This window comes from Parasteatoda tepidariorum, chromosome 1, assembly GCF_982258835.1.
Source record: "Parasteatoda tepidariorum strain Cologne lab strain chromosome 1, Ptep-v5.0, whole genome shotgun sequence".
Taxonomy (NCBI): domain Eukaryota; kingdom Metazoa; phylum Arthropoda; class Arachnida; order Araneae; family Theridiidae; genus Parasteatoda; species Parasteatoda tepidariorum.
In genome coordinates this window covers 131,297,798-131,325,679 of record NC_141755.1, presented here as the reverse complement: position 1 = coordinate 131,325,679, position 27,882 = coordinate 131,297,798, and the positions used below count along the sequence as shown (strand labels likewise).

General features: G+C 31.4%; 2 protein-coding genes across 7 annotated transcripts in view; one reads left to right on the top strand and one right to left on the bottom strand.

Moving 5' to 3' along the window:
* The window catches only part of LOC107454022 (tubulin delta chain), a 37,382-nt gene extending 25,651 nt beyond the window's left edge, over nucleotides 1-11,731 (top strand). For 2 of the 6 annotated variants that reach the window (XM_016071065.4, XM_071178162.2), the window contains exon 6: nucleotides 3,179-3,664. In XM_016071065.4, coding sequence (XP_015926551.3) covers nucleotides 3,179-3,573 — 395 coding nt within the window. In that variant the 3' untranslated portion in view covers nucleotides 3,574-3,664. Of the gene's footprint in view, nucleotides 1-3,178; nucleotides 3,665-5,703; nucleotides 5,815-6,728; nucleotides 6,838-9,039; nucleotides 9,259-11,254 lie in introns of those variants that run through there. The other 4 variants (XR_015429682.1, XR_015429685.1, XR_015429686.1 and 1 more) reach the window with 4 other exon arrangements.
* The window catches only part of LOC107454021 (matrix metalloproteinase-2), a 54,804-nt gene continuing 33,723 nt past the window's right edge, over nucleotides 6,802-27,882 (bottom strand). The window contains exons 3-8 of the mRNA XM_087153137.1: nucleotides 26,869-27,158; nucleotides 21,193-21,351; nucleotides 16,477-16,685; nucleotides 14,337-14,475; nucleotides 12,874-13,137; nucleotides 6,802-9,269 (exon numbers count right to left, since the gene is read on the bottom strand). Coding sequence (XP_087009263.1) covers nucleotides 9,007-9,269; nucleotides 12,874-13,137; nucleotides 14,337-14,475; nucleotides 16,477-16,685; nucleotides 21,193-21,351; nucleotides 26,869-27,158 — 1,324 coding nt within the window. The 3' untranslated portion in view covers nucleotides 6,802-9,006. The remainder of the gene's footprint in view (nucleotides 9,270-12,873; nucleotides 13,138-14,336; nucleotides 14,476-16,476; nucleotides 16,686-21,192; nucleotides 21,352-26,868; nucleotides 27,159-27,882) is intronic.

Here is a 27,882-nt window from a genome sequence, read left to right as displayed (position 1 = left end):
AAAGTGGGATGATCCACAAATTGTTTACAAAAGTTATTGAAATATCTTATCTGTTTGTTTCTTGAATAATATTATACAGAAACTGACACATAAATTTTCCTGTAATCTATTTTTTTAGGGGTAAATTGGGACTCATATTTATTATTTTTAGCAGATGAAAGCTTTTGTTTTGTTAGGAAATTTTAAATTCATTCTCTTGTACAATTTATTAAAAATAGTTTTAATCCAATTGACAATTAATTTTTAAAAAATGTTCATCTGAAGGGTCGTTTGCAAATAAGCTATATTAAAAAATTTTTACTTGTGTTCAAAATTAGTGAAATACTTCAATAAAAATATGAGGTTTAAAAAAAAAAATACAATATATAACAATTTTTAACTATATTAAATCTTATGGTTGGTTTATAGTAAAATAAAGATACTATTTGAAAGTTCAATAACTATTAATGTTAACAACAGAACAGTCATAAATGTGAAAAAATACTTAAGGAAAATTACTTGATTTGATTATAAATTGATTAAGGAAAATTATTTGATTTGATTATTATATTTGATTTAAATAAATTTAAATTTTATTTAATCAAATAATTTCTTTACGCAATAATTTTTATGATAGTTTAATTTTTATTTAGGAAAACATGTTTCTAAAATGTTGTATTATTACGTTCAACATTTTTTTTCTTCTTCCAAAACTGCCTGTATGTCTGAAAAGTTACTTCTTCCATGCAAAATTCGATTTTAGTTTTACTCCTCAGAAATTTTACTGGTTGTAAAAATACTCTTCATGCAACAATTTTTTTTGAAAAATATTTTCGATGAATAAGATTTCTTCTATGTTGGAAATTAAATGCCAATAAACACAGCTAATTAAAAAAAAGATTTTTCTACTTTAAATTCAAGTAAATTCTAAAAAGAGTAAATGCAGGCCTCACAGTATATTTGGAAGAAAAAAATGTCTTTAATGGCTTGTATTTAAAAGAACAGTGTTTTGTACTGAATTTGTTTTTTAAACACAGTCGGACTTCTATTTAACGAACTTCCATTTTGCGAATTTCTCTATGTTGGGATTTTTTTACAAGAAACCAAGAACATTTTGGAAATTTCTTCGTAAAATAAGTTCCAAATAGCGAATATTTAACAAACTCTTTGAGATCCACTTACCCTATTTCTTAAAATATTTCTAACTTGTTAACGCATTTCATGGAGGAAATTGATTTTCGATGCTACTTATCTTTTAGAGAAAGTGGTAAAATCTCTTTTTCTTTTTTTTGCATTTTCAACAAGAAAGTCAGACGAAATGAACGGATTTTATCAGTGGTAATAAAATTTAAGAATGCATATGGTAATGTATGTTTAAAATTTCTTTTATAATAAATGCAACTATAGTTTTATAAATAAATGTAGCTTTTTTTAGTTGAAAATGTATATAGCATGATAGTGTAACAGTAGATAATGTTCGCTCTATTCTTGCTTTCCGTGCAAATTTCGTTTTGTATTAAGTTTATAAAATAAATAGTAGATGCTAGTTTACAAGATAATGGTGTATCCATTGCTATTTTAATAATGTCTAGCGTTTATGAATTTAAAAACCTGTTTTGCATTGTTTAAGTATTTCAAAAGGTGATTTTCTATTTAATGAATTTTCCATATAACAAACTTATTATCGGGATTTAGCGACTTTGTTAAATAGAGGTCTGACATATAAAGTTTTGATTTCTGCATTTTTAGAACTTCCTTGAAATGCAACACAACTAAAGTCAAATCTGAAAAAAAGCATCCTTATAAAAAATTATCATTCCCTTTTAATTGTGACTTCACTGCACACTAATATATGGGAAATACTGACATTAAATAGTAGTTTATGATAATGATGATTTTTAATCTTTTTTTTTTTTTAATCTTTTTCTTTATTCCAATATCTTTCTATCCTTATGTTAAAAATTTAAGAGATTAAATTGACTATTAGTTTGGGCAAAGAATGCTTGCAAATACTTGACTAACCTCCTCAACATTATCACTTTGTTTCTATGTCTAAGTGTTACTCATATTCATAAAACCATGTTTTATTTTCAATATTTGTTTATTTAGTTGATAAAAAAAATGATCAAAATGAGATATGAATGAAATACATGACTTAAATTTAATTATTCTTAACCTTCATTTGTTTATTTTTCTAAAACTCTGTGCTCTAAACCTAAAAGTTTGTTTGGGCTGCTTTTCAGTGAAAACCCAGGTTAAAGTAACAGAGTTCATAAATCAAAGTTTTACTTATTTTGATATAATTGTATTCTATTTTCATCAGTATTTGTTCATTTAGTAGATAAAAAAAAAGTATTCAAAATAATATATAAATAAATTGCATGCAACTCAAAATAAATTATTCAAGTTTTTTTTTTTTTTTTTTTTTTTTGAATTAACAGGTTGTTTTTTTCGTATTTAAAATATTAAATTGACCACTTTTTCTTTTCGGTAAAAACCTGCTTTTTTAAACGGTCAAATGCAGAAAAGGAAAACTTATTTTTTCCAAACTTGAGTGTTGTACCAAATGTAATGAATTAAAACATAATTTTTCTTTGTTCATAAGTTAAATGGAAAACATAATTATTTAAAATTTTCTGTTATTGTTTATCTCGAATGATTTTATTTGCTATCAATAACTTAAAAAGCCATCTTATTTTTTTTTTACAAAAAATTCAATTGTGCCCTCGTTGCTTGGACTGCAATTGGATGACCAATTGTTTAGAAAAAGACATTTTTCCATGCCACCTTCAAGTAGGCGTCCATTGTGGCATGAATTTCTTATGTGCTGTTATAGGATAGAAAAAAGGCATAAAAATGTGAATTCCATACCTTTTATCTGTACAGTTTTTTTTTTTTACAAACGTTAGACTAATATTTTCGTAAATAATAAAAATTTTTAAAAAATTAATGGGAAATAATGTTTTTCTGGTTAAATATTTAACCAAAAATTCTATCGTTTTTACTTTATATAATTTATTTGTTTATTATACGTACTATAGTCTATGCTATTAAATGATATTTACTTGCAAATGTTATCTCTGTTTTAAAATTCACCCCTCTATTAAAAATTTATTCCTCAAAGATTAATAGAGGTGCAAAATTACTCTCTAAATATTTTTCTTTGGATAACACGGTCATATTTTCTTTAAATTTTTAGTTTATGGACCTCACAGCTCATCGTCGGATCCGGTGAGTCGACCGCCGGTGTCGTTGGCTAATTTACTCATTCTCCGAGGGCGTGAGTGTGAAACGGCTAAGCCCGATATTTTTAGTGCGATTCCGTACACCTCGTGGGTGCCCTCCTCCATGAGGTTGAAAAGTGTGACCTGCGGCTTTCCTTTCTTGCAATACGATAAGACAGCTGTGTTGGCTAACAATGGTCAAATGTCCTATTCTTGTGTTGATTTGTCTATGGGAAGAGCTTGGAGAATGTTCTCTCACAAAGCATACTTTCACCACTATGAACAATGTGGACTCACCTCTGATGACTTCAAACAAAGTGCCATGACTGTGGAACAAATTATCGCTAGCTACAAGTCGCTTCATGTATAAATAATATCATGTGTTATCATCATACGTGTTATAATATATCATATGTGTTATAATATATGTGTTTTTAATTAAATATTCATTTCATTTTTAAGTTTTCTAGTCTTTTATTTATATATAATTTTATACGGGCTGCCCAACTTTCTATGCTTTTTAGAAAAGTGTCTTCTAGTGGTAGTCAGATATGCATAATATACAGAAATGCGCAAACAAAATTCATGGAAACTGAATTGCAGAAATTTTTTAGTGTTATATAAAATTATAAAAAATTAGCTTTATAAAAAATAAGCCTATGTATAAGTAAAACAAAGTAATAATTAGCTTTATATTTTCAAAAACTCTGCTGAATTTAAAGAAATATATACATTTTATATATTATAATATAGAATTTTATAAAAATTAAAATACTTTTTAAAAAAATCAGTGATTTTTCAAACAAATTGCGACCCTTAATAGCTTTTGAACATACTAAACTTTTTTTTCCTAAAAAATTTTGAAAATTTTTAATTGCAAACTTTAGTTTTCACTTTTTAATTCGTTCAATCTGCAAATTCCTTTGTAAGTCTATTTCGTTTCTACGTCGCCTTTTCAATGATTATTGCTTCGAAATTCCACATAATTTTTTTTTGAATAACAAATATATATACATACATATATATATATAGTACACAATATATATATATATATATTTCCTGGATAAATTATTGATAAAGGGAAAAATAGTGCTAGAACATTAACATTTATATAAAAATTATCATATTTGCCACCAACTTGACGAAATGGATTATGGTATGTGACAACTAAGTCATTAACAAAATTTTAGTCATATTTTTGATGAATCTTTGTTCTTATTTAGGCAACTATTTTCATAGTTTTCGGCAGCTATTTTCATGCATTAGGTTACTAAAAGCAACTATTTTGTCCTTTTTTTCTGTGGCAACCCTGTTAAAGAAAGCTTTCTTCTTTTTAATGTATATATACCCATGTAAGAATCTTTTATTGGCTGCTTTCATTGGATTTAAAACTTTCTAAAATTATAAATATGCTTTTTTAGACTGATTACAAAAAGCATTTATAAGAAAAAAGTTAGTGTTCCTTGTGATGAATGGTATTGCACACATTTTACTGAAAATATTAAGGATAGGTCCAAAATGTAAGTGGGGGTGCCATCCCCTCCGCAGAGGATCAAAATTGTGATGGCATGTCTTCGGATCATCCTCCGGGGTGTTTCCCAGACCGTCGCCAATAACCCATTGTGCAGCTCTAGTGCGACGTAAATTAACAACAACAACAACAGGCCAAAATGTATTGGGCTCATTCCATAACATACCAAGTGTAATAAAAATAAAATCTGTTTTCTTAATTTTTTTTAAATAAATATGATAAAAATTAATATCCAAAATGTTTTTTTTAATATTTAGTTTTATATCTGATATATATATATATCTGATGCTTGACTGTCAAAAATTTGCAACCATTAGGGGAAATAGTTTTGACAGAAGAGGCGACATAAGATCTTGGTGCAGGACTAATAAACAGAGGCAAATTATTAAAAACATCATTAAACGCACCCTGGAGGACGCACTCGCCCCTGATGACATTTTGGATCCGCTCTACACGAATTAATCTCAGTCCCGGTTGTTGGGCTGCCCCCCTGTTCGCTTCCCGTTATTTTGACAACGTTTTGTTGTTTTATCTATCTCATTCGCTTTTTAATTCTGTTTTAATCTATTTATTCACTACATTGTGCTTTTTAATTCGCTTATTTACATTGCCTTTCCTTGCTTTACAAATTTTAGCGTCTCCTTTTAATTGTATTTGATAATTGTTTGTTTTACCACTTTACTCTCAGAGCATTTTAATTATTTTACTGCTGTTGCCATCAGACTCTGTAATGTTTACATAATGTTACTCTGTAATGTTACTTTTTTGTATTTTATGTACTTTTTTGTTTTCTTGATTTTAATAAACATTTACCCGTATGCCCTAAATTGGGGCAGGTCGGGGTAAATATTGATCATATTTAGTTTTATAATTTGACTTTTAGTTAAAAATTAAGAAACAATTTTTTTCTTCTCCAAAGACTTTGTGCGGTTAAATAATACTAACTTATTGAAATTTTATCATTTTCAGGGAACATGCTGGGATAAATTGTCATTCTACTGTGATGAGCGCTAAAGTTACTGACTGAGGAATATTCATTCAGTCATTATTTTCTGATTTTGTACTGTTATTTATTAAAATGTAAGATTTTTTTGCTCTCTGAAACCCTTAAATATTTGACAGTGTTTTAATTTTTTTTTTTTGACAAAAACCTGTATTTATGGGACTGAAATGCTTGAAAAAAAAATATTTTTTCAGTAATTCAAATATTAAGTGAACACCTAAAGAGAGTTGTGCTTATTTTTCCTGACAAAGGGGAGGAAGGGTATGTAAGACCCTAAAATCCCCTTTTTTCCAATTATTTTGAAACAAAAAGAGATTTAGAAAAATGAACATATTCAAATTCGAAAAATATATTAAATTTCGATAAAGAAAAAATTTTCTTAATTAATATCGAAATTTTATGAAACAATCTAAAACTTAAATTTTGCTTTATGCAAAGTCAAATTTTTTATCTGAATTTTATTCTAAAAATTAGATTACTAGAACAAGAATAAAAGACTGAAACAGAGGAGTGTTTTGTTATTTTCTGACGAGAGTATAAGTGGGAGTTTAAAGATAGCTTTTTTTTGTTGTTGTTGTTGACAAAGGGGAGAAAAATCTGAAATTGTCTACAACAAAGAAAAAAAACTCTCACATAATATTTGTGTGGCCTCATAGTGAGGTGGATGTGATTAATTTGTGTCACCTAAGCTACATCCTGATTACTTCTTTTTTTTAAAAAAGGAATAAAAGAATTCTAAATATATATATATATATACAACATTAAGGGTGTCCATTAAGGACACCTATTAAATTATCCTGAATAAATATCATTGAAAAGTCTTTCTGTTAACCCTTGTACCTGAGATCGTTAACACTAAAATGAAATAAAGGAAATTTAGTTGCGACCTCAATATTCTCATCATGAATTGTTTTATATACATTTAGTAATTACTATAAGAGTTGAGCTAAAAATTTAAAAAAATACTTTTTATACCGTCCTATCTTTCTAGTTATAATACCAGTTCTGCGTTAAATTCCAAAATGAATTTGAAAGCCAAAGTGTAAATCAAGACACCACTGAAATGAAGATGAAAATTCAATGGAAAGTTTTATTGTCTGGTAATTTTAGATCAATACAGTTCCATTAACACTTAAAAAATACTTTTTAAATTTTACAAAGTTTCAAAAAGAAAAAGTTTTTCCTGTATTGTAATAAAAGCGTATTGTATTGTACGTTGAGATCACATAATTTTCTTCTCAGGCAAATAAATGTGAGAAGAAAATTGCAAAAAAAAGAAAAGAAATTCTGAGAGCCATCAAATGCAAGAAAACTAGTATAATTTAAGAGAATTTTTGTGGTAAATTCTCTTTCACCTACTTAAGTCATTTAAAATGAATGTTCAAGAAGACGACCTCCCCTACCCACACATGTGACATCAGCTAATCTTTATCTTTAATATTTATGTATTTTATTCTGGGTGTGTAGCCAAATTACTCAACAAAAAATATTTTTAAGTACTTAAAAAAATATATTATAACTAGACTGGGTTGGAAAGTTTTTGACAATTGACGGTTTTAACCGTCATGTCAAAGAAAAAAAAAAACTTTTGGCATTGTTATTGACAATTGTCAAAAATCATGAAATTTTTTAAGCCTGTAAAACGAATGGCGTTTTCATACGCTAGGGACTGACACTACACTGAAATAGATAGGGGTTGAATTAATTGTGAAAACGTTGAATAGAACAAAGTGTCTTTTTGCATAATTCGTAGCGAAAATCATCATAGTAAAAGAAAAATCTCATTTTGAAAAAGGAAAAGTGAAGCACTTTTTAAAAACGCTATGCACCCTGTTCTAACTGTGATATATTTTTGTTTTGGCAACTTCGATGCATAATTAGTACATTTATGTTCCACGTGACTTCCTGCCTGTCTTTGTGTTAAGTATTCGTGTTAATATATAGGGAAAGAATATAGGCTGTGTTACTTAAGAGAATTGATATTTGACGGGCTTGGCTTACTCGAAATAAAATGAAAAGAACAGTTGCTGACATAAACAAGTGCCACATTTCAACAACTATTGGGGATTGAGATACAGTTGCGGGTATTCCTTTTCAAAATGCAAACAAATTATAGACAGGATTACCCAATGGACTTCCGTAATTTGTTTACATTTTGCTATTAAAAACAAATTAGCATTTGAGATTTCTATGTTTATCTGAATTCACTTTGCTATAAATTGAAATGAAGGTGAAAGAGAATTTCCTCTCAAACTCACAGTGGAAGAACATGTTGAGTAAAATTTTAACCTGTATTTAACCCTCTCATATTTCTGTGCAAACGTTCCTCATTGATATTCTTATCTAACATAAACATCTAGGGAGAATGTTATTTGCAGTGACTGTAAGAGGAATTATCTGCTGTAACAAACACTGCTTTGCTAAGTCAAAGATAGTTTTGAAGCCCCAAAGGAAAATAAGCCATGTCTTGAACTTTTATTTCTATATCACTGAGAAGAAATTTACTGGGATTTAAAACCGACAAAAAATTGCATATGTCTAACGAAAATATTAAGCTTTAAAAAAAAATTACAAATTAGGCAGAAATCTATAAATAATTCTCAATTTGCATAGTTTTATGAGCCTAGCTTTTTAAATATTGAAAAATTCCGTTACTAACTTTTTTCATTTAAAAATAATGTGTCATTTTTTATAGATGGACAGACCTGACAGTCATGAATAGCACATGATGAGAAAGTCTTAAAAAAGAACCTTTTAACAATTGAAAATTAGATTATGAATTATTTTCAAAAGATTTCGTTTGACATTCAAAATCATTTTTACGATCAGCCTGAAGAACACTGACCAGAGATAAAGAAAACTCAACAGTTACGGATAACTGTTACAATCTCATAAGAGTTCTAAAAACAACATCTTTGGTTGCTAAAAGGCATTGTTCAATAGGACGGCAGTCTACGAAACAACAGTGAAAATTAGATTATAAACCTTTTCCAAAAAAATGTATGCTTTGATAAATGACATTTAGTGTCATTTTTCATAATCAGCAGCTGACTAGAGAAGGACAAAATTTGATCTAACACGCTATGAGAAGAATTGCGTCTGCAAAGAACATGTTTTTCCACTGAGGTCGTCCCTTTGAAGCTCTCTTAACATTCTGAATACATTAATAACACACAATTTGAATAAAAAATTGTAATAAATTAAGAATACTTCACGGAAAGTATCACCCTTAAGAGATCACACACAGCTTATAAAATAATAAGTTGCGCTTATAAAAATAAATTGAGTCTTCTTTTGTATAGGAAAAGCGTCACCACAATGATCACTAAGTCTGAGTGGACGTGCGACACACTCGAGGATGTCATTGTCTCCTCCTTACTGCCTCCTTCTTCCAGTTCTGGATGTTGTTCCGACCGACTAGGACATCTGAACCAGTATTGATTCACATCACTGTACTTTCCTCCTTTCTTTACAGTCATCTGTTTATCATTGAATTCCCAAAACTTCCTTCCTTTGAAGAAGTATGTATGACCTAGAAAATAGTTTGCATTTCTTAGGTCAATAATCAAAATGTTTATGTATGATCTATTAACTGCTTCCCTGTTATGTATTATCCCCGAGTAAACTCGAGCATAGCAGAATTCGTTTTGTTGTAACACGTTTTTACGCTGCGGAAGCTAAAAATGTTAATCTGCTGTGATTGGAAATTTTTTAAGTTTCGTTCGGAAGTTTTGCTCTTGGATTGTGGGACTGCACACATGTTTTGTGTGACACAATGGTTGCTGAATTGACAAAGAATAAAAAACATCACTTCACTGGCCTTTGGAAAGTTTGTTTTAAAAACTATCATACAAAGACTAATATTCAACTTTTTTCTTCATTGGCCCGAAATAACTCTGGATAGTGATGGTATGTTTTTTACAACAAAAAAAATTATTTTTAAATTTCAACTTAAAACTTATGTTTTGTTTCACTTCCTTGTATTTATTAATAAATACAGTCAATTCGCTATAACTCGAAGTACGATAACTCGAATATTACTATAACTCGATTTTTTTATGAAGTCCCGACCCTTTTATCTTCAATTTCATGTTAATTATTCTCGATTACTCGAATTTTACTCTCTTTAACTCGATTTTTTTTTTATCTTTTAAAGCAAAAAGAAAAACCTAGGAGCTGATATTTTGCCCCTTCCTTTGCAACACACACACAATGCCTTTCGCACTCTTCATGGAGAAGTTAAAGCTGTCCCTCTTGAAGTATGTGAACAGTGGTTAAATGAAACATTACCAAATTTACTTCAAGGATACAGTTAAAATGATGTTTTCAATATTGATGAAATGGGTTTATTTTTCTTCCAAATAAGACTATGTTTAAGGATGAAAACTGCTCGGGGAGTAAAATGAGCATGGATCGTTTGACTGTCCTAGTTGGAGGAAAATACCGAAATCCCCGATGTTTCAAGAATGTAAAAACGTATTCTTTGGATTAGAAGTCTAACAAAAAGTTTTGGATGACATCAGTTTTATTTGAAGACTATGTAAGAAAATTGGATCGGAAATTATTCGCTAAAAAAAGAAAAGTGATACTCTTTATGGATAAATGCACAGCACATAGTGATCAACCTAATTTGAAAGCAGTAAACTTGCAGTTTCTCCCGCCAAACACAATAGCAAAGTTGCAGCCGATGGACCAGGGTATCATAAAGTGCTTAAACAGTCTTATCGTAAAAGGCTTGTCAGAAAAATGATCTTAAATATTGTAAGCATTTAGAAGATTTGTAATTAATAAGCAATAATTAAATAATCCGACAATATTTTAAAAGTCCAAAACCGAAACTAACGGTAAGTCGAACTTCCGATATGTCGAAGTTTTTCGTCAGTCCTATCAGATTCGAGTTATCGCGAATTCACTGTATCTATGCAAAATTTTTACAAATTATTCTTTCAAAAAAATTTGGTAAGGGAAGCGATTAAGACGTTATACGTGGATTTTAAAGGGTTAAATCAATAAATAAAAAAATTATCTTAAATTTTAAAAAAAATATTAAGCTAGAATTTATTCTTGTGTTCAGGAGAATATTATAAATTTGAAATGAATATTAAAAGTTCGATTTAAATACAGAAATAATTGAGAAAATAATTGAAGATGTTTGAAACAGCTTTAATGAGAAAATATATTGTTTTTTTAAATTGAAGCAGTCTGTAATCTGTAAATCTTTTTGTAAATCAAAAAATTGAATTTGTTTACTTAACTTTTTTTTAAAAATTTATTTACAGAGTGCTCTCTAATTATATTTTAATTTGCTCAGTTTTACGAAAGTCTTTAGGATTCTGTTCAATTTTTATACTAACTTCTTCACATTCTGACAAATTCCATTATTCTATTTAATTCAACAGTTTTTTAAATAACTAGACTAACGTTTTTTCCGAATCACTTGATAGAATGAAATATAAAAAGTTGTAGCGAAAGGTCTAACTAACTAAAAATATTTAAATTTTTAAATTGTTTTTCTAGTTCACCCCCCTGCACCGGCCAAGTGGCAGAACGGTTAGCGTGCCTGACTGCGGGTTCAAATCCTGCTCAGGGCAGAGATGTGTCACTCTGTTGTGTGAATGTAACCCACCCTCTGAACCGGTATCTGTGGCGTATGTAATGTTGCTCGCCTCCATGACTTGGGCTACAGGATGCTCACCAGGTAATGCAAAATGAGCAACAATTCCGGCATCTTCCATGGCAAAGAACAATAAATTCAGTTACTCCCATTAAAAAAAAAGAAGTTCATATTCCGATTTATTTATGCACTTATTTCTCTGCAGCTACATATTGTCATCACCTGTAACCTCTGATTTGCAAAAAAAAATTTCATGAACCCAGGAAAAGTCTGCTATTTTATTCTTTTTGTTGCATCTTATGTCACAGGAAAATTATTTGCAGTCATGTAAAGAAATGTTGCAAATGATTAAAATAAATATATTACAAAATAATGTTAAATTTCTTTTAGTAAATGAAAGTAATTATGTATTTTTTTCATTGCAACAAAATTAAATAAGTAGTAGGAGATATTTTCAGAGCTATGATTTAGTGTAGTCATAAAATAAAAGTGTCAATAAACTTTTCTGTTTCATCGTACATAGCAGACTATAATAATTCTTATCAGCATGTAGTACATATTACACATTTTATTTCAATGCTATTTCAGCAGTACTATTTGCATAACAAAATACGATAGCTAATAATATTCATAGAAATAGGAAAACAATCTTATTGTTTAACACTAAACAAACATACCAACACTTAGTAAATACCTATTTCAACCATATTCTTGATTGAATGTATGAAATATGGATGTTAGGAAAGAAACAAACTAAAAAAGCTTAATTATAATTTTAAAAAAATTATATATTGCCCATTTTTACGTATTACAAACACAAAGAATAAGAATTTTTAATTCATTGCTCAATGCATTTTTTACATATATACAGTGTGTTTCCGTTGTACATTTTCCGCATACATATTTCTTCTAATTATTATTATTTCTATAATTCTTATAATTATAAGAGTTATAATTCTTATAATTAATATTATTTATTCTAAGAACTTGTGCTGTCTCGATTGTTTCGACATTTTTCTGGGTAAAAACTAACAGTCAGTTAGAAATGCTATCAACATAAAATATAAGCTACTTAACAAAACATTTAGTTTTTGTCACTTTTTCTGGCACAAAAATGCCAATCTAAAATGTTAGATACTTTCTCGAAATTTGAATTAACAGTTATTGTGATTGAACTCACTACGCAACAGTCTTTGCAGAAACTCATCGAATGCAATACGTTGAACACGCATTACATCGTCATTTCTGTTCCAATTACCTTATAAAGAAATGAACTGTCAAATGACTGGTTGTGGTAAAAATAGGTATACGACACGTAATATTCCAAACAAACGAAATACAAAAAAATTTATAATCATAGAATATTAACTGTATAGTATAGTTAGAAAAAGTCATGAAGTCAAATGTGCAAAAACGATATGATGAAAAGCGCATTTTCTATGCAAAAGTTCTTAAACGATCAGGTTAGAGTATGTTTAGTGTTAAACCCTTCAGAAAAATAGACAATGAGTAGGGACCTTACCATCTGTATGTTGAAAAGCAGCATCAATGTGATAGGGAACTCCTCTCCACATGGCCATGTCTCGAGGGTAGTCCAACTCCACCCTCCCCTCTGACTCGTCATACCTCCAGTACTGAGTACCAGAGAAGAGATAAGTCTTGCCATTATATCCCCAGACGAAAGCAGCATCGATCTTTTTGAGATCAGGAGGCAGACCTAGGTCAGTGAGAGGTCTGGGATAACCATATTCTTTTCTATTTCCATTAAAAAGCCAAAACTTGTTCCCTGCAAAGCAATATTCAATCCTTAAGCCATTTATGGATCGATGGTATTTCATTCTCGTTTTAATGGAGTCGTTTATAACCCTGATTGAATGAAAATCCAGATTTAACTAAGAAATTAGAGCACTCCTGATGTACCCTGGAATTCCGGGGCTATCGTATCGTCCTTCCGGGTCCAAAATTGAGAAGCAGAGCAAGTGATTTTTCCGGGAATATATTTTATATTATAGCCCGCGTTGAATAGCCGACCCAATTTAATGGGTTAACGACTACTCGCGTTCAACTCCGTATCCTTGTCATTTTGAACCCAATTCAGAAGACAAGGAAACTCCTGCATTAAATATTGGGAGAAATGTTGCCTTCGTGGAGGTCTTTTGGATGGAGCAAACCTGCATTTGCGTTACATGGAGAGGAAGAGCATGAGAACCTCCCACGGTTAGCTTGACGGCAAGGGGACTCTAACCCGTGATCCCTCTACCACATTTCACGTCGGTGCAAGCCGGATTTCATATCAACTGGGATTCAGACTCGGTTCGCCTCAGCGGAAGGCTCTTCAGCCATCTTCTGGGAATAGAGTGGAATTCTGCATTTCTTGAGATCATTAGTTTTCGAACATCAAAAACATAATCCGAAGAAATTTTTCCCGGAATACCGCAGTCAAAAATCGCCCGTTAGCATACATGTCATTTTGACGATTTCTCGGATTTTCGCCATTTTGAATATTCTTATTCACGTGATTTTAAATATCCAGCACTGTTTTTCGTATTTACCTAATATAAAAGTGACACGATGCGATGTGTAGTCACACAATTTAAAAAATTGTACATTGCGATTCGTGTTCACGCGATTTAAAAGTTCAACGTCACAATTCATATTCACGCGTATTTAAAATGCAATCTTGCGATTTTTATTCCCGCGTTTGTAATATCAAACATCGATTTTCGTATTTATACGGGATTTTAAAAGCTATACGCATAGCGATACGTATTCACATTAAATTGATTGATTTTGTTTTAAAAAAAGTTCATTAAGGAAGGAAACGTAAAATATTCGATTCGGGGACCCCCTCTGATGTGGGGGCCTTAGTCATTCTCTGGTCATATAATGACTCAGTGTTGGTCATAAAAGCTGTTCCATAGAGCTGTTGAGTTAACTATTTTGGTAAGGAATTAGTGTCCAATAGAGAAGTTAAGAGCCACTTACCAGAGAAAAATACAATTTTTGTGTCAACAGGACGTTCATAGACTGCATCAATATGCTGTAATTCTGCTTCCTGCCAAAATTGCTCAATTTTTACGGGATAACCTTTCATCAAACCTAGACTGTTCAATCTCCAGAAAAACTAAAATAGATTTGTTTATCAGCCCTTGATTTCACACAACATAACATAGAATATTTTAAATAAAATTAATTATTGAAATAACGTGGGAACTGATTCTCCAGATTTCGATAGCGTTTTGTTTTCTATTCAAATGTAATTCATAGATTTCAACTCCTTTGTGTGTGTCTTTATTTTTCCTAATCATTTTTAACCATCACGTTAAACATGTATGTTATAATATATATTTTAAAAACATATTGGTTAGCTTGGCATAAAATGTTAGAGAATTTTATCAATCTAGAAAAATCAAGAAAAAGTCTGCAGATTTAGTTAATATATTCTAAAAGTAATTGGTTTGAGGTATCTATCCATTCAAATATTTTGACCCCCAAAATATAGTTCAGTAACAATAATAATAATCATTGTTTGTTGTTGATAGCAATGCTTTGTAATTTGTTTAAGAATAAGTTATAATTGAAAAATTAAATTTTAAAATTTATGGTCTGAAAAAATTAGGGAAATTTGATAAAATCAGTCTTAAAAAAATCGAGAGAAATTTCTTTCTGGGTATTTGTGGTCACCCTGATTTAAGACATTCAATCAACTTGTGATTTACTTTCTTTAGTTCATTCTGTTTCCACTGTTTATTCATTTTTGGTTTTGACTCCTATCATACGTCAAACAATGAACTAATCGTTATAAGACACGATTCCTAGCAGATCACCGAAGTCAACCATCACTGGCGGCGGTCAGCTTGCGGGTGGGTGACCACTTGGATCAGTCTGGCCAACCTGGCTACCACAGTCCTAATATATATATATATATATATGAATAATGAAAACCTTCTTATATTTTCTTATAGAAACTGAATAGTGAAAACCTTCTTATATTTACATCCTACTAAGTAATTAAGTAATATATATAATTTTGGAGGGGTTTTGTCCCCAAACCCTTCCCAAAACTATGCCACTGCCTACTAAATCACTTGTTTATCCTCTTGTGTTTTGTTTTTTTTTTTTATTCAAAAATCCAAATTTTTAGTGCATTGTGCATAATATTAAATGTTTTAAAAAAGAATGCTAATTTTAAAATAAATCACATAGTTGATCTGACTGATGATTTTCTGGTCACTCCTGAAAAAAATACAATAGCAGTAATAAAAAATATGAAGTGGTGTAAAAAATAAAACTTTCAACATTGACATTGTCGACATTTTTGAAATTCCGCAACTGGCTCGCACCGACCACAATGCTGGTGTAAAATATCATCAGTGGTAGACGGGTCGTAGATTATAGTTCTCTTGCTGTCAGTCTAACCGTTGGAGGTTTTCGTGATTTTCCTCTCAAAGGAACGCAAATGATTGTTAGTTCCATCAAAAAGTCCAAAACGAAGGCTAATTTTTCCCAATACTTGATCTAGGAGTTCCCTTGTCTTCTGGATTATAGGTTGAAAGTTACGGAGTTCAGCATTGGTAGTCGTAAACTCAAAATTGGGTGGGCTGTTCAATGACGGTTGTAAAAAAACTATGGCAATCGATGATTATTGCATTTTTAATAATGGATTATATATATATATATATATATATATATATATATATATATATATATATATATATATATATATATATATATATATATATATATATATATATATATATATATATATATATATATATATATATATAAGCGATCGTAACCCTCGAATAAGCAATTTGGGGAGAAGACCGGTTCCATGTCTGGACCCAACTCCCTCCTCCTCTTTTCAGTTGTCTATGAATGATATTACTACGATATTTTCTCTTTTTCTTAATATTTTCTGTATTTAACTATCAAAAATATTCCACAATGCTTTCTTTCAGAACTATGTTTAATGTAGTTTTCACAGTTCCATATAGTTTTCTAACTTAAAAGATTTCAAAATAGAGACTAAAGTACTTCCTTCTCCTAAGACTCTCCACACGCTAATGGTGAAAGCATTGTTGCCTAAATTTAATAAAGGCTTTTAGTTTGGTTCATTACTTACATTGTTTTTGAAAATAAATGTTTCTCTTCTGATCACAGATATAGCGTCAAAGGTTGTGTTGCATGTAGAGGGTGGCTGTCTCGGGGGAGGTCTGTCCACTGGATGCGTGCCACCTGGATGTCCAGGAATCGGCCGCCGCGTCGGCGTGCTCGTCGTTGGTGGTGGAATGTATGGAGAAAGTGGCACCCACTTTGTTGGGTTCCTGGCCCCTGAAAATAATCATTGCAGGAAATGATGTCCCAGATAGCAAAATAAGGTTAATTTAACTCAGAAAAAACCTTTTAATGTAAACCTAAAAGGGTTTGTTACGCGTAAACCTTCTAACCTTAAAACGAGATCTGTGACATACTGCTCTATTCTAAGTACATTATCCTCTTTCATAACTTTGGAAAACAACCTTTTATATAAGAACCTTAAATCGAGGTTGACTTAGGGTTTTCAAGCCTGAAAAACCTTTCATAAAGCTAGTGTGTAAATAATCTTAAATCCGAGGTCATTATAAGGTTTCTTTTCGCAAATTCTTGTATGCTCAGCTAAAATCCACCTTGTCATGAAATTTTAACGGAGAATGCCATTGGATCCTCTATAGCTAGTGTGACGTCACTTAAAACGTCATCATAGACCTCAGTGACTTTCTTTTTACCCAAGTGACAATATTTTTTTTTAAAAAAAAAAAAGCTCTGAAAAATAATCCTTTTAGAATGAAAGGCTTGAAACTGCACTTTATTGAGAAATGGTTTTTAGTGCAGATATATTCGCGACAATAAAAAGAAAATTCTGCCTTTAAGATGTTTTCTGACGTTGTCTCCTACAAATACAGTAAAGAGAACAACTATTTATAGGGAAAAGAACAAACAGATTGAACTTTAAATAGGCAAAAGAATTTCTTGACACTGATGTCATGATTTGAAAAATTGACAATTTGGTTGTGAGATGAACTAAAGAAGTTAGATCTATCTACTATTTATATATATGTTAGGGCTAATGACCGAAATCAAGAGACTTTCACCGGTCAAATATTTCTTACATCCGATTTGATATTAATTCGATATCTGCTGAGGATAGAAACACCATCACTGTTCGGATATCCTGGACAAATGTGTGTCGGGCAGTAGCACTGAACCTTAAGAAAAACATGAGTGTAGGGTATACCGGGCAGAGGCTAGACCTAGTATATGTTTCAGAATGTCAACAACTACCAATTTCGGTCATTCACAACATCTCTGTTATAATTTTGGTGTATTCATACTAAGAAAGTGCAGTCTCAAATCCATAATAAGTTAACAAAAGGTTTATTAAAAGATATGCTGGTGGTTATAACAGTTCACATCCGCCCTCCTCAGTGGACAAGACTCCGGACAGATGTTTTGTGGAACACGTTATTCAGCAAGAGACATGCGAAAACCTTCGCTCTCACATTAAATACTACAGATATTGGTGTACTTAGGTCCCAGTCGTACATGGCTTTGTAACTCTACGCACTATGGCAAATCATTTAATGCTTCCTAATATGGAAGTGAAAGAGGAACAACATTCTAAAAATAACTCCTCCTTTCAAATATAAATCTAATTATTATTCAATGGCATGTTTTCAGCCTTGAATTCTCAAAATAGAATAGCTCTACGCTTACTCTTTAACAAAGACATTTTATGAAACCGAAAGAGTTTTAATTCTTTTATTAATACAAAAGTATGTATTATCTTTGTATTACATATATATATATATATATATATATATATATATATATATATATATATATATATATATATATATATATATATATATATATATATATAGATAGATAGATAGATAGATAGATAGATAGCGATAGAAAGAAAGAAAGAAAAATGAATATCTGTCTTTTATAGCCTCTTGAATATTATCCGATAGATACATAAATACACAAGTGGGCGACCTTTGTGCTAAAATACAAACTAAGTTAAACAACGTTAAAGAGCACAAAAATATTATTAAAAGCAGATAGCTGTTTCTTTCTTTCTTGATGCACTGATGAACGTTGCCCTTTGAGTATCCGAAACAGCTGTCTGCTTTTAATAATATTTTTGTGCTCTTTAACGTTGTCTAACTTAGTTTGTATTATCCGATAGATCGGCACATTGATAGCCCGAATCACAAATAGGTTGTCATTCTACTAAGAACAAATAATAATAAATAACAACAAATAATAATAAATAAACAAATAATGGAAATTTATTTTAACATAATTGTGCCGTTATAATACACTTCTTTCAATTTCGGTGCATGATTTGATAGTGTTGCTCAATGCTGATTGATTCATTAGTTTCTTGTTTTATTCACCCCCCGTACAACGAGCGGGTATTCATCACCTAGTGTTATATAATTGTTTTTAAATTTAAAAAAAATAAGCTATTAATATAACGTCGCAATTAAAAATTATCAAACAAGAACAATCAAATCTTAAGTTTTAAGTTATCAGACATGCTCGTTTTTATAAACCCTTTTATTTCAAATGGACTAAAAAGAGAAAATAATCTTAATTTTGTCGCAAATATTGTTTGAGAAACGTTAGGTGATAATAGAACATTATTTTTGTAGTTCCTTTACATCGCACAAGAACTTAACAACGGGCTATTGGCGACGGTCTGGGAAACATCCCTGAGGATGATCCGAAGACATGCCATTGCAGTTTTGATATTCAGCAGAGGAGATGCCCGACGACCTGCACACAAAGTCGAACACTTGACGGTAGAACAGTTTAACGAGGAACCATACCGCACACCCTCGATCCCTACTCAGACTAATCCAAGCGGTCAACCACCCGTACAGTGGAACGTTGGGAAAATACTTGAAGTGAATTGGGTGCTTAAAACAAAACACATGGTTGTGTATAATTGCGTGGTTGTGCATGGTGTGTTCACGTTATTGCTTTAACGCTTGAGTTCATTATTACGCTGAATTATTTTTCAGAACAAATTTAATTAGATACCTGCAAGTGACGTCATGCGTGTATATAGAATCTTATATCTAGTGCAAATCATAAAAGTTCGTTAGAAGCATGACAAAAATATAAAATTATTTTCTCTTTTTTCCGTCCACCATAAAAAAAAAACTTATTATTATTTTCTTCTTTTCAGTTTTGTGTTTTTTAAAAATTTATTTCATTATGTGGTCAAAATTTCGATTGATAATAAATTTCGCTTGTAGATATCAAAAAACAATTGAAACTGACAAAGAGACCAGTAGAAATTCACTACTTGTAAAGAAATCGAAATTTTAATCCAAACGATTTATTTGATTGAATTAATTTGATTTTAAATATTTCCTATTAAAAAAAATTATACGAATAGAATCGTGGTTTTTTGCAAAATGAGATTACAAAAAATTTTTTGTTTCCAATAAATACAGGGTATCTGCACTACATTTCATGACTTTCCATGACTCATTTCAAGGATTTTTCATGACTTATACTATTTTCTCCGACAAAAACACAACAACAAATTTAAAAAAAATAAACATTAATTATTTTTTTTTCAATGGCGGGCACTTGGAACTATTGTCCATCAGCCACAGAAAGTGCCAGAACTGCTAACTCTCTTTTCGTTACCCAGTGGGCACCTGTGGCGTAGGGACGGCGGTGGAGCAGCGTCACCCACGCCACTCTACCACAACCCATTTATAGGGCGGGTCACATTCACACAAAGAAGGAGAAAGGACATAAAACACAGATAGAGAGAAAGAAACATCCATGCCTTGCCCGGGATTCGAACTCAGAACCTTTCTGATGCAAGGAGAGTTCCCTGCCCCCTACACAGGACGGTCGGCGTAACATTAATTATAATGATAGGTATATAGCTGAAAAAAATTGAAAAGCAAATAATATTTTTTTCTTTTTTTGTGAAGAATTATATTCTAAAGATGCTTTTCTTGTTCATCAGAAAGGAAAGAAATACTCCTGATTTTTCTGTTCTCATTTCGGAATATAAAAAAAAATCACGAATGACTGGCTTGCTTCAGCTAGAATTTTAAACTGATGAAATAAAAATAATAATTAATAACAAAATTCTAAAATTACAGAAAGTTTAAAAGATAATTCAGTCTAGAAATGATGTTTTTTCTTTCATTTTTTGAAAGAACACCATCATTTTTTATAGAACACAATCGAAACATTTTACCTTTCAATAACATTTTACACTTATACCGCATAGGCCTTTCCACCCCGCCTTTTTGTCCACTTTGTAAATCTCGAGAGAAATCGAACAGGGACCACCTGCTTCTATGTGGGGCCCTTCATGGACACACTGAGTCCTCAAGATATTGGGAAGCAAGAGAACTTTTAAGGCAATGACTTCGGTCTTCTTTCTTTGTTGTCCTACGTACATTTGTATTCGTTATTTATTTCATCTTTCTATTTGTACCTTTTTGCCTTGCCATTGGAAATAAAATAAAAAAAATTTAAAAAAAAAACAAAAACAAAAACATTTTAATGAAATATAGTGGGGATTTTGTGACAAATTCAGATATTCCGAACACCATGAAATTGAGAAGGGGGTAAATTCCATTTTATAAATTAGATTTCTCGGCGAACTAAATCCATGACTTTCCATGATTTTTTTTTGAAAAAATATTTAAAATCAAGACATTTCATGACAAATTTTGCTCAATAGCGAAATTCATGATTTCTCATGGTGCGCAGATACCCTGTAAATAGTGAGGCTAGAGAGATAATATCATACCATAGAGCATCTGTATGCCGACAGTGTCATCGTGGGGTAGTTGAAAGTTGTCCTGAATGACTTGATAGAATGGATTCATAAGAGCTCCAGACACCGATGAATGGGAAAGGCCCAGGGAATGTCCAAACTCATGAGCGGCCACAGCAAACAACCTCACACCTTTTGAAAAAAAGAATTAATGAATTAAGACAAATCATCTAAATGAGAAATCAATCGTTATATGCAAAACTAAAATGAAATTTCCATATAGACACACTAAGCAATATGTAACTCGTTTAACAAGAAAGGAAGAGTCTCTCATTTTTGTAATTCTTTCTCACTATTGATTAACCAAAAGTTAAATAAAGACGCACTATTTTATTTTATACCCGTCGTTAAACAGCCGACCCAATTTTTGAGTTGACGACTACTCATGTTCAACTCCGTAGCCTTCTGTCATTTTGATCCTAATCCAGCAGACAAGGGAACTCCTGGATCTGTAACCCCAGAGGTATTGATTTGTATGGGAACATGCAGGACTTTGCGACCCGACAGATTTAAAGTGCATCAGTCACCATTTACTATACATCCTATGCCCTGGCGGTCTTCGACCGGTTGGGATCGAACCCACGAAATCTTGGACATGGGCCCAGTGTCCTACCCACCAAGCTCTCCCGAACCAAAGGTAAATTGGCGTGCGATGGATTAATTTTATGTGTGCTTTCTGAAGAAAAAAAAAATATCCTAAAAATGGCGAAATTTTTTTGCCGAATAGCGAAAATCTTAAAGAGGTAGCAGCGATCTCAAATTTCTTCTGTCATCGCCTGGAAATGTAGTAGGGTTCGGCACGATTAGAAAACATTGATGTGTCAACAAGTCTTCGAATGGGTAAAGAAGAAGAGAAAAATAATTTTCGTACAATTGAGACCACACTCTCCAATGACTCTATTATCATTTCGTCAAGTGTTAAAACATTTTTCTTCTTCTTCTTTTAACATTTACTTAACGAAATGATAAAAGAGTCATTGGAGAGTGTGGTCTCAATTGTACGAAAATTATTTTTCAAGAGTGAGATTCTATTTTTTAACATGCTTTTACTGCTGTTTCAATCTTTATACGTCTGGTTTGAAAGACCTTTGAATATCGCAGGCAGGGAAATGTTTATACTGTAACGCTAAAAGAATAAAATCCTTGAAAAGAGAATAAAATCCAAAGTTGGATAGGATGCATTTCATTTCGAATATTTGACTTTATATTTGTAAATAAATAATTTTAATTCTAATCACATATTCATTTTAAAAGTATCACTACATTATGAATGATTTTTCCAAAACATATTTCGATAGCATATTGCCAGCTGATTAAACAGCCGTTAAATCTGTCGAAGTCCTTTTGTGTGGAAGCTAATAGCAAATACGGAGGGGGGGGGGGGAATTATAAATGCAAAGGTTGTGAAATTCTGAAAGTCCTAAACTTGCTTTTTTTTTTTTTAATCTTTTTTGTGATCATTTTTGATTAATTTTATTAATATTGCGTCGCAATAGCTACGCAGCAACATAACTTTGATTTTATCTCTCACACATTCTTCTCAATGTTATCGAGCATTTTATGTTCATTCATGTTTAAATACTAAGAAAAACAGTGAGAGGCTTGCAAAAAAAAGAAGGAAAAAAAAAATTTTTTTTTCCTGTGCGCGCAAAATGTTCGGAGGAGTGACGACAAAAATAATGAGTCCCTACACATTGTGAGTCGCTTTTCTTTTACCCTGAGATGATGCAGACCCATTATTAGAATAAACTATTTATATTTCACTTCGACAGCACGGCGAAGAAAAAAATACCCAGAAGGAAAAAAAGAAATAGGGGCAAAAAAATACTTAATTATGAGAAAAGGATCGGTTAGAGCAGTGTTTCCCAAAGTGTGGTACGCGTACCCCCAGGGGTACGGGAACAGTTTAGCGGGGGTAGGCGTTCTTATGCGAAATATCTTGCAACAAACGAAAATTTCAAAAAATTTTATTTAAAAACAAAGCAAGCCATGAAAATTTACGATTACGTATTTTTCTATTGGCTATTTTTTGCAGAGTTTAAAGTTAATAATTAGTGGTGTCAACACCCAGTTGTGATTTTTAACTTTTGGGCAATTTTTTTATAGTAAAAAATGCATACATTTTTTTATTAGTAGTACACAGCGTTACGAAAAATTTAGAAAGGGTACACACGAGTCATAAGTTTGGGAAACACTGGGTTAGAGGGAGGAAATTTATGAGGGAGGGGCAGAGATTGTGAGAACAATAACCCTATTACAACATGAAAAAAAAAGACTGACTAACGTGGTCAAATAACACGTTCGTAAAAGATTTTAGAATATGTGGAGAAAAAAACACGACTCTTTTAAATTAGTTTTATTACATAACCTATCATTCAAGTAGCCCAGAAATCACGAATTTCATAATAATAATAATAATGGGATGTTTGTTGGAGATACGTATATATCGAACAACTCCATAAAACAAATATGTACAATTCATAATAATCTTAGTAAATAGATACTTCTGAAATAAATGATTTATTATTATAAATATTTATGGTGAAATATGTACTATCAGGTGACCCCCCCCCCCCGCCAACTGCTCGCTCTAATCCCCAAGCACCATAATTACTTCTTATTGATCACTGGTTTTTTTCTTCTTCTTTTTGCAAAATGATTCTACTAACCCGTAACGTGAATTTCAATTTCGTTACTGTATTTCTTGCTGTGAAATAAAGGTTTTATGAAAACAGAACTGTTTCTTAATATTCGTTACAGCATAAAGTATAGAAGGAGGAAAAATATTTTGTTCAAAGAAATAATGTTTTCCAAAACTGAAGTACGTACAAAGATATAATATATTTGATATTATATAATATTATATTTGATATACTTATAATGTATATATTATATTTACTGTTATAATATGTTTGAGTTATATATATATATTATAGTATTACATGCAAAAATAAAGGTTTGAGGGTTGGCGAAATGGGCGATTTTTGTCTATTCGCGCGGAACATAGTGCAAACAGGAATGGCGACCAAAACGTAATGAAATTTCAATAAAACATTGAAAATTCTAAATAACTAGGCCGGGAAGCCTGGTGGATAGGGCACTGGGCCCATGTCCAAGAGTTCGTGGATTCGAAGACTCCCCGTGTAGTAAATGGTGACGGATGCACGGGAAATCTATCGAGTCGCAAAGTCCCCCGGGTACCCATAACAAATCAATACCTCTGGGGGTACTGATCCAGGAGTTTCCTTGTCCTCTGGATGAGGTTTAAAATGGCAAGGCTACGGAGTTGAACATGGGTAGTCGTCAATCCAAAAATTGGGTCGGCTGTTCAACGACGATTATAAAATAAAATATTACGCCTTCATATAACTTCTTTAAATAGCGATGATAAAAATATCACGTATTTATTCCACAATAAATCTCTTGTCATTAGAGAGTCTATCCTTCAATCATTTGTTATGGACCTCCTATTTCCGAGTACAAACGAGTCAGTCTCATCATCAAAAACTCTAGTACATTACTTTTCAAATATTTGTACAATAACATTTGTACATCTTTTGTACATTTCTTTTGTAAAATTCGAAAAGTGTAAATTGAGTTTGGTTAGTAATATCGGCGAATGTAAAAATTAAAAATTGTAATTATATATTGCTGAAACTTATCTCAATTTTTAAAAACTATTTTTATCTCTTTAAATATTTATTTTATTTTTAGGACCGTCATTGAATAGCCGACCCAATTTTATGGGTTTACGACCCATAATAACTCCATAGCCTTGTCATTTTGAACCCAATCCAGAAGACAAGGGAACTCATGTATCAAGTATTGGAAAAATGAAGAAATTTGCCTTCGTGGAGGACTTTTGATGGAACTAACCCGTATTTGAGTGTGTGGAAAACCACGAAAACTACCCGCGGTCAGCTTCACTAACCGTGTTCGTAACTCTCCGCACTTAGCGATAATTTGCAAAGGGACTCTGGATATATATATATATATATATATATATATATATATATATATATATATATATATATATATATATATATATATATATATATATATATATATATATATATATATATATATATATATATATAAAAGTTAAGATAAATTTTTTAAGTCTTTCAAATACTTTTAGCAATAAATTTATCATATCTTCTATAGAATTAGCAGCAACAACTATGTCATCTAAAAAACATTGTACATTAGGCCCTTTTATATCATCTAAACACTTTGAAATTAAATGATGGAAATATGAAGTGCTGTTACGAGATCCAAAAATGGTATATATATATATATATATATATATATATATATATATATATATATATATATATATATATATATATATATATATATATATATATATATATATATATATATATATATATATATATATATATATATATATATATATATATATATATATATATATATATATATATATAGCATAATAAATAAATAAAAAAATAAGAAAAAAAATTTTTACAATAAATTGCTTTGCCTATATTGATACAATATTAGAAAGTACTCCTTTTTACGGATATAATTGTGTGAACTGATGAAGAGATTATATCTTTTATTTTTCAGATTTTTATTATTATTTTTTTCTGTTTCCCTTTTTTCATTGTTCTGCATATGTTTTCTCTACATTTTGAACTTATTTTATAAGTTCTATTTACTTGCAGGTTACACGCAGTAAGCAAAACTTATTGTTTTTCTTAATTTTCTTCCTTCAATATATTGTATTACATGAATTTATTTTTTGCTGAAGGTTTTGCACATAAATAAATGAATGATTGTGAAGGAGGAGTGCTGATAATGAAATAATAGCAACAATTACTTCTTCTTCAAGAGCCTGATGACAGGATAAATTTGTTTGAAACATCTCCTCAACCCTTTTTTTCTAAAAACAAAAATAGCATAAAGTGTGTCATTCACTCAAGAAATCACAACACTTCCAAGAAGTTAGAGGGGGTGGAAAAAAAAACTGCAATTTTTCAGTCTTTCCCCATTCAACCATCTGGTGTTAGGAAGAAAATAAGTTATTTGAAGAAATGGAAAGTTTAACAATTGGACTTATTCGCTGGGTTTTTTTTAAAAGCAGAGAGATCTCGTGAGATAATTTTTCAGAGAGTGTACAACTTCATTGTTTTTACGAGACTGAAACCGGTTTGCACTTGTCCACGCTTCTGTATCAATGGGTTGACATTGTCATGCCATGCGTTAAGCATAAATACAAAAATATCCTGAATAAAAACCCCATGACATGTATGTTTAATTATAAAAGTATGGCCTATAAACTCATGCCAATCATGTCATTATTAAAAAAAACTACAATGCGTCTCATCATTGGATCTCATTATTATAATATGCTCATATAATGTGTGATAGAATAAATATATTCTATATTTATCTAATATATCGTCGAATTTATTCAATCGTAGAATTTATATTTTCTATCGTCTCATTTAACCCATGGATACAGGAACGTAAACAAGTGCAAAACAGTCAGCTTAAAAACAATAAAGCGCTGTATAGAGTATCACCTGAGTAATTAAGATTTTACAAAAGAATCTTTATAGTGTGTCCAATAATAGGGCCAGAGACTGTATATACAAATGAGAAAGTAAAAAAAAAGTGTCTTACCATCTATTCCAGCAGATGGCTGTCGATCGACCCATGGTTCTTCAGCATCAAAGTGTGCATCTCCACCGATTCCTTCACCGGGAAAGAAGGCATGGGCTAGAACAACACCTCTGCCATCGAATGCATATCCGTCACCGTGTTGTCCACGCTCAAAAGAAACAACGATGTCAGCATCGTTTGCCTCCACTTTACTGAAGGTGAGAAGGGATACATCGCTCCAAACTTTGAACGCTTTCTTCACTTCTGATACCACCAAATCAGAGGATAAACTCTGGGGCCAATATTTGATGCTGAAATAAACACATTCTTCAAATACATTCCCAAGTTTTAATGATAAATACAATGGTAAAAAGATGAACCGCGATGGTTCAGAGCGTTCGCCTTCGAATGAGGCGAATCGGGTTCGAATCCCAGTCGATACGAATTTCGCATCCGGCTTGCACCGATCACAGTGCTGACGTGAAATATCCTCAGTGGTAGAGTCCCTTTACCGTCAGGCTAACCGTGGGAGAGTCTCGTGGTCTTTCTCTCCATGTAACACAAACGCGGGTGAGATTCCATCAAAAAGTCCTCCACTTCGGCAAAATTTCTTCCCTTACTCGATCCAGGAGTTCCCTTGTCTTCTGGATTGGGTTCAAAATGACAAGGCTACGGAGTTGAACATTGAGTAGTAGTAAACCCATAAGATTGGGTCGGATGTTCAGCGACGGTCATAAAATAAAATAAAATGGTAAAAAGATAGGATCGGAATTTTACATCGAAAATAAAACTAGAAATTAATTAAATGAGCAAAAAAAAAAAAAAGAACAATGTGCGCAAGATAAAAAACGGAATATCTTGGATAACGTTTGATCGCGTAACCTGATTTTCACGTACTATGGACTCAATCTTAATGGTTCGAGATATTTTAAGTTACGAAACCAGACACAAATTCTGACCCTCAAAATAGCCGCAATCTGGAAGGTTTAGTTCCAAGGTCAGGAGAGCGATTTTAAAGTTTGGACCTCTTAATGT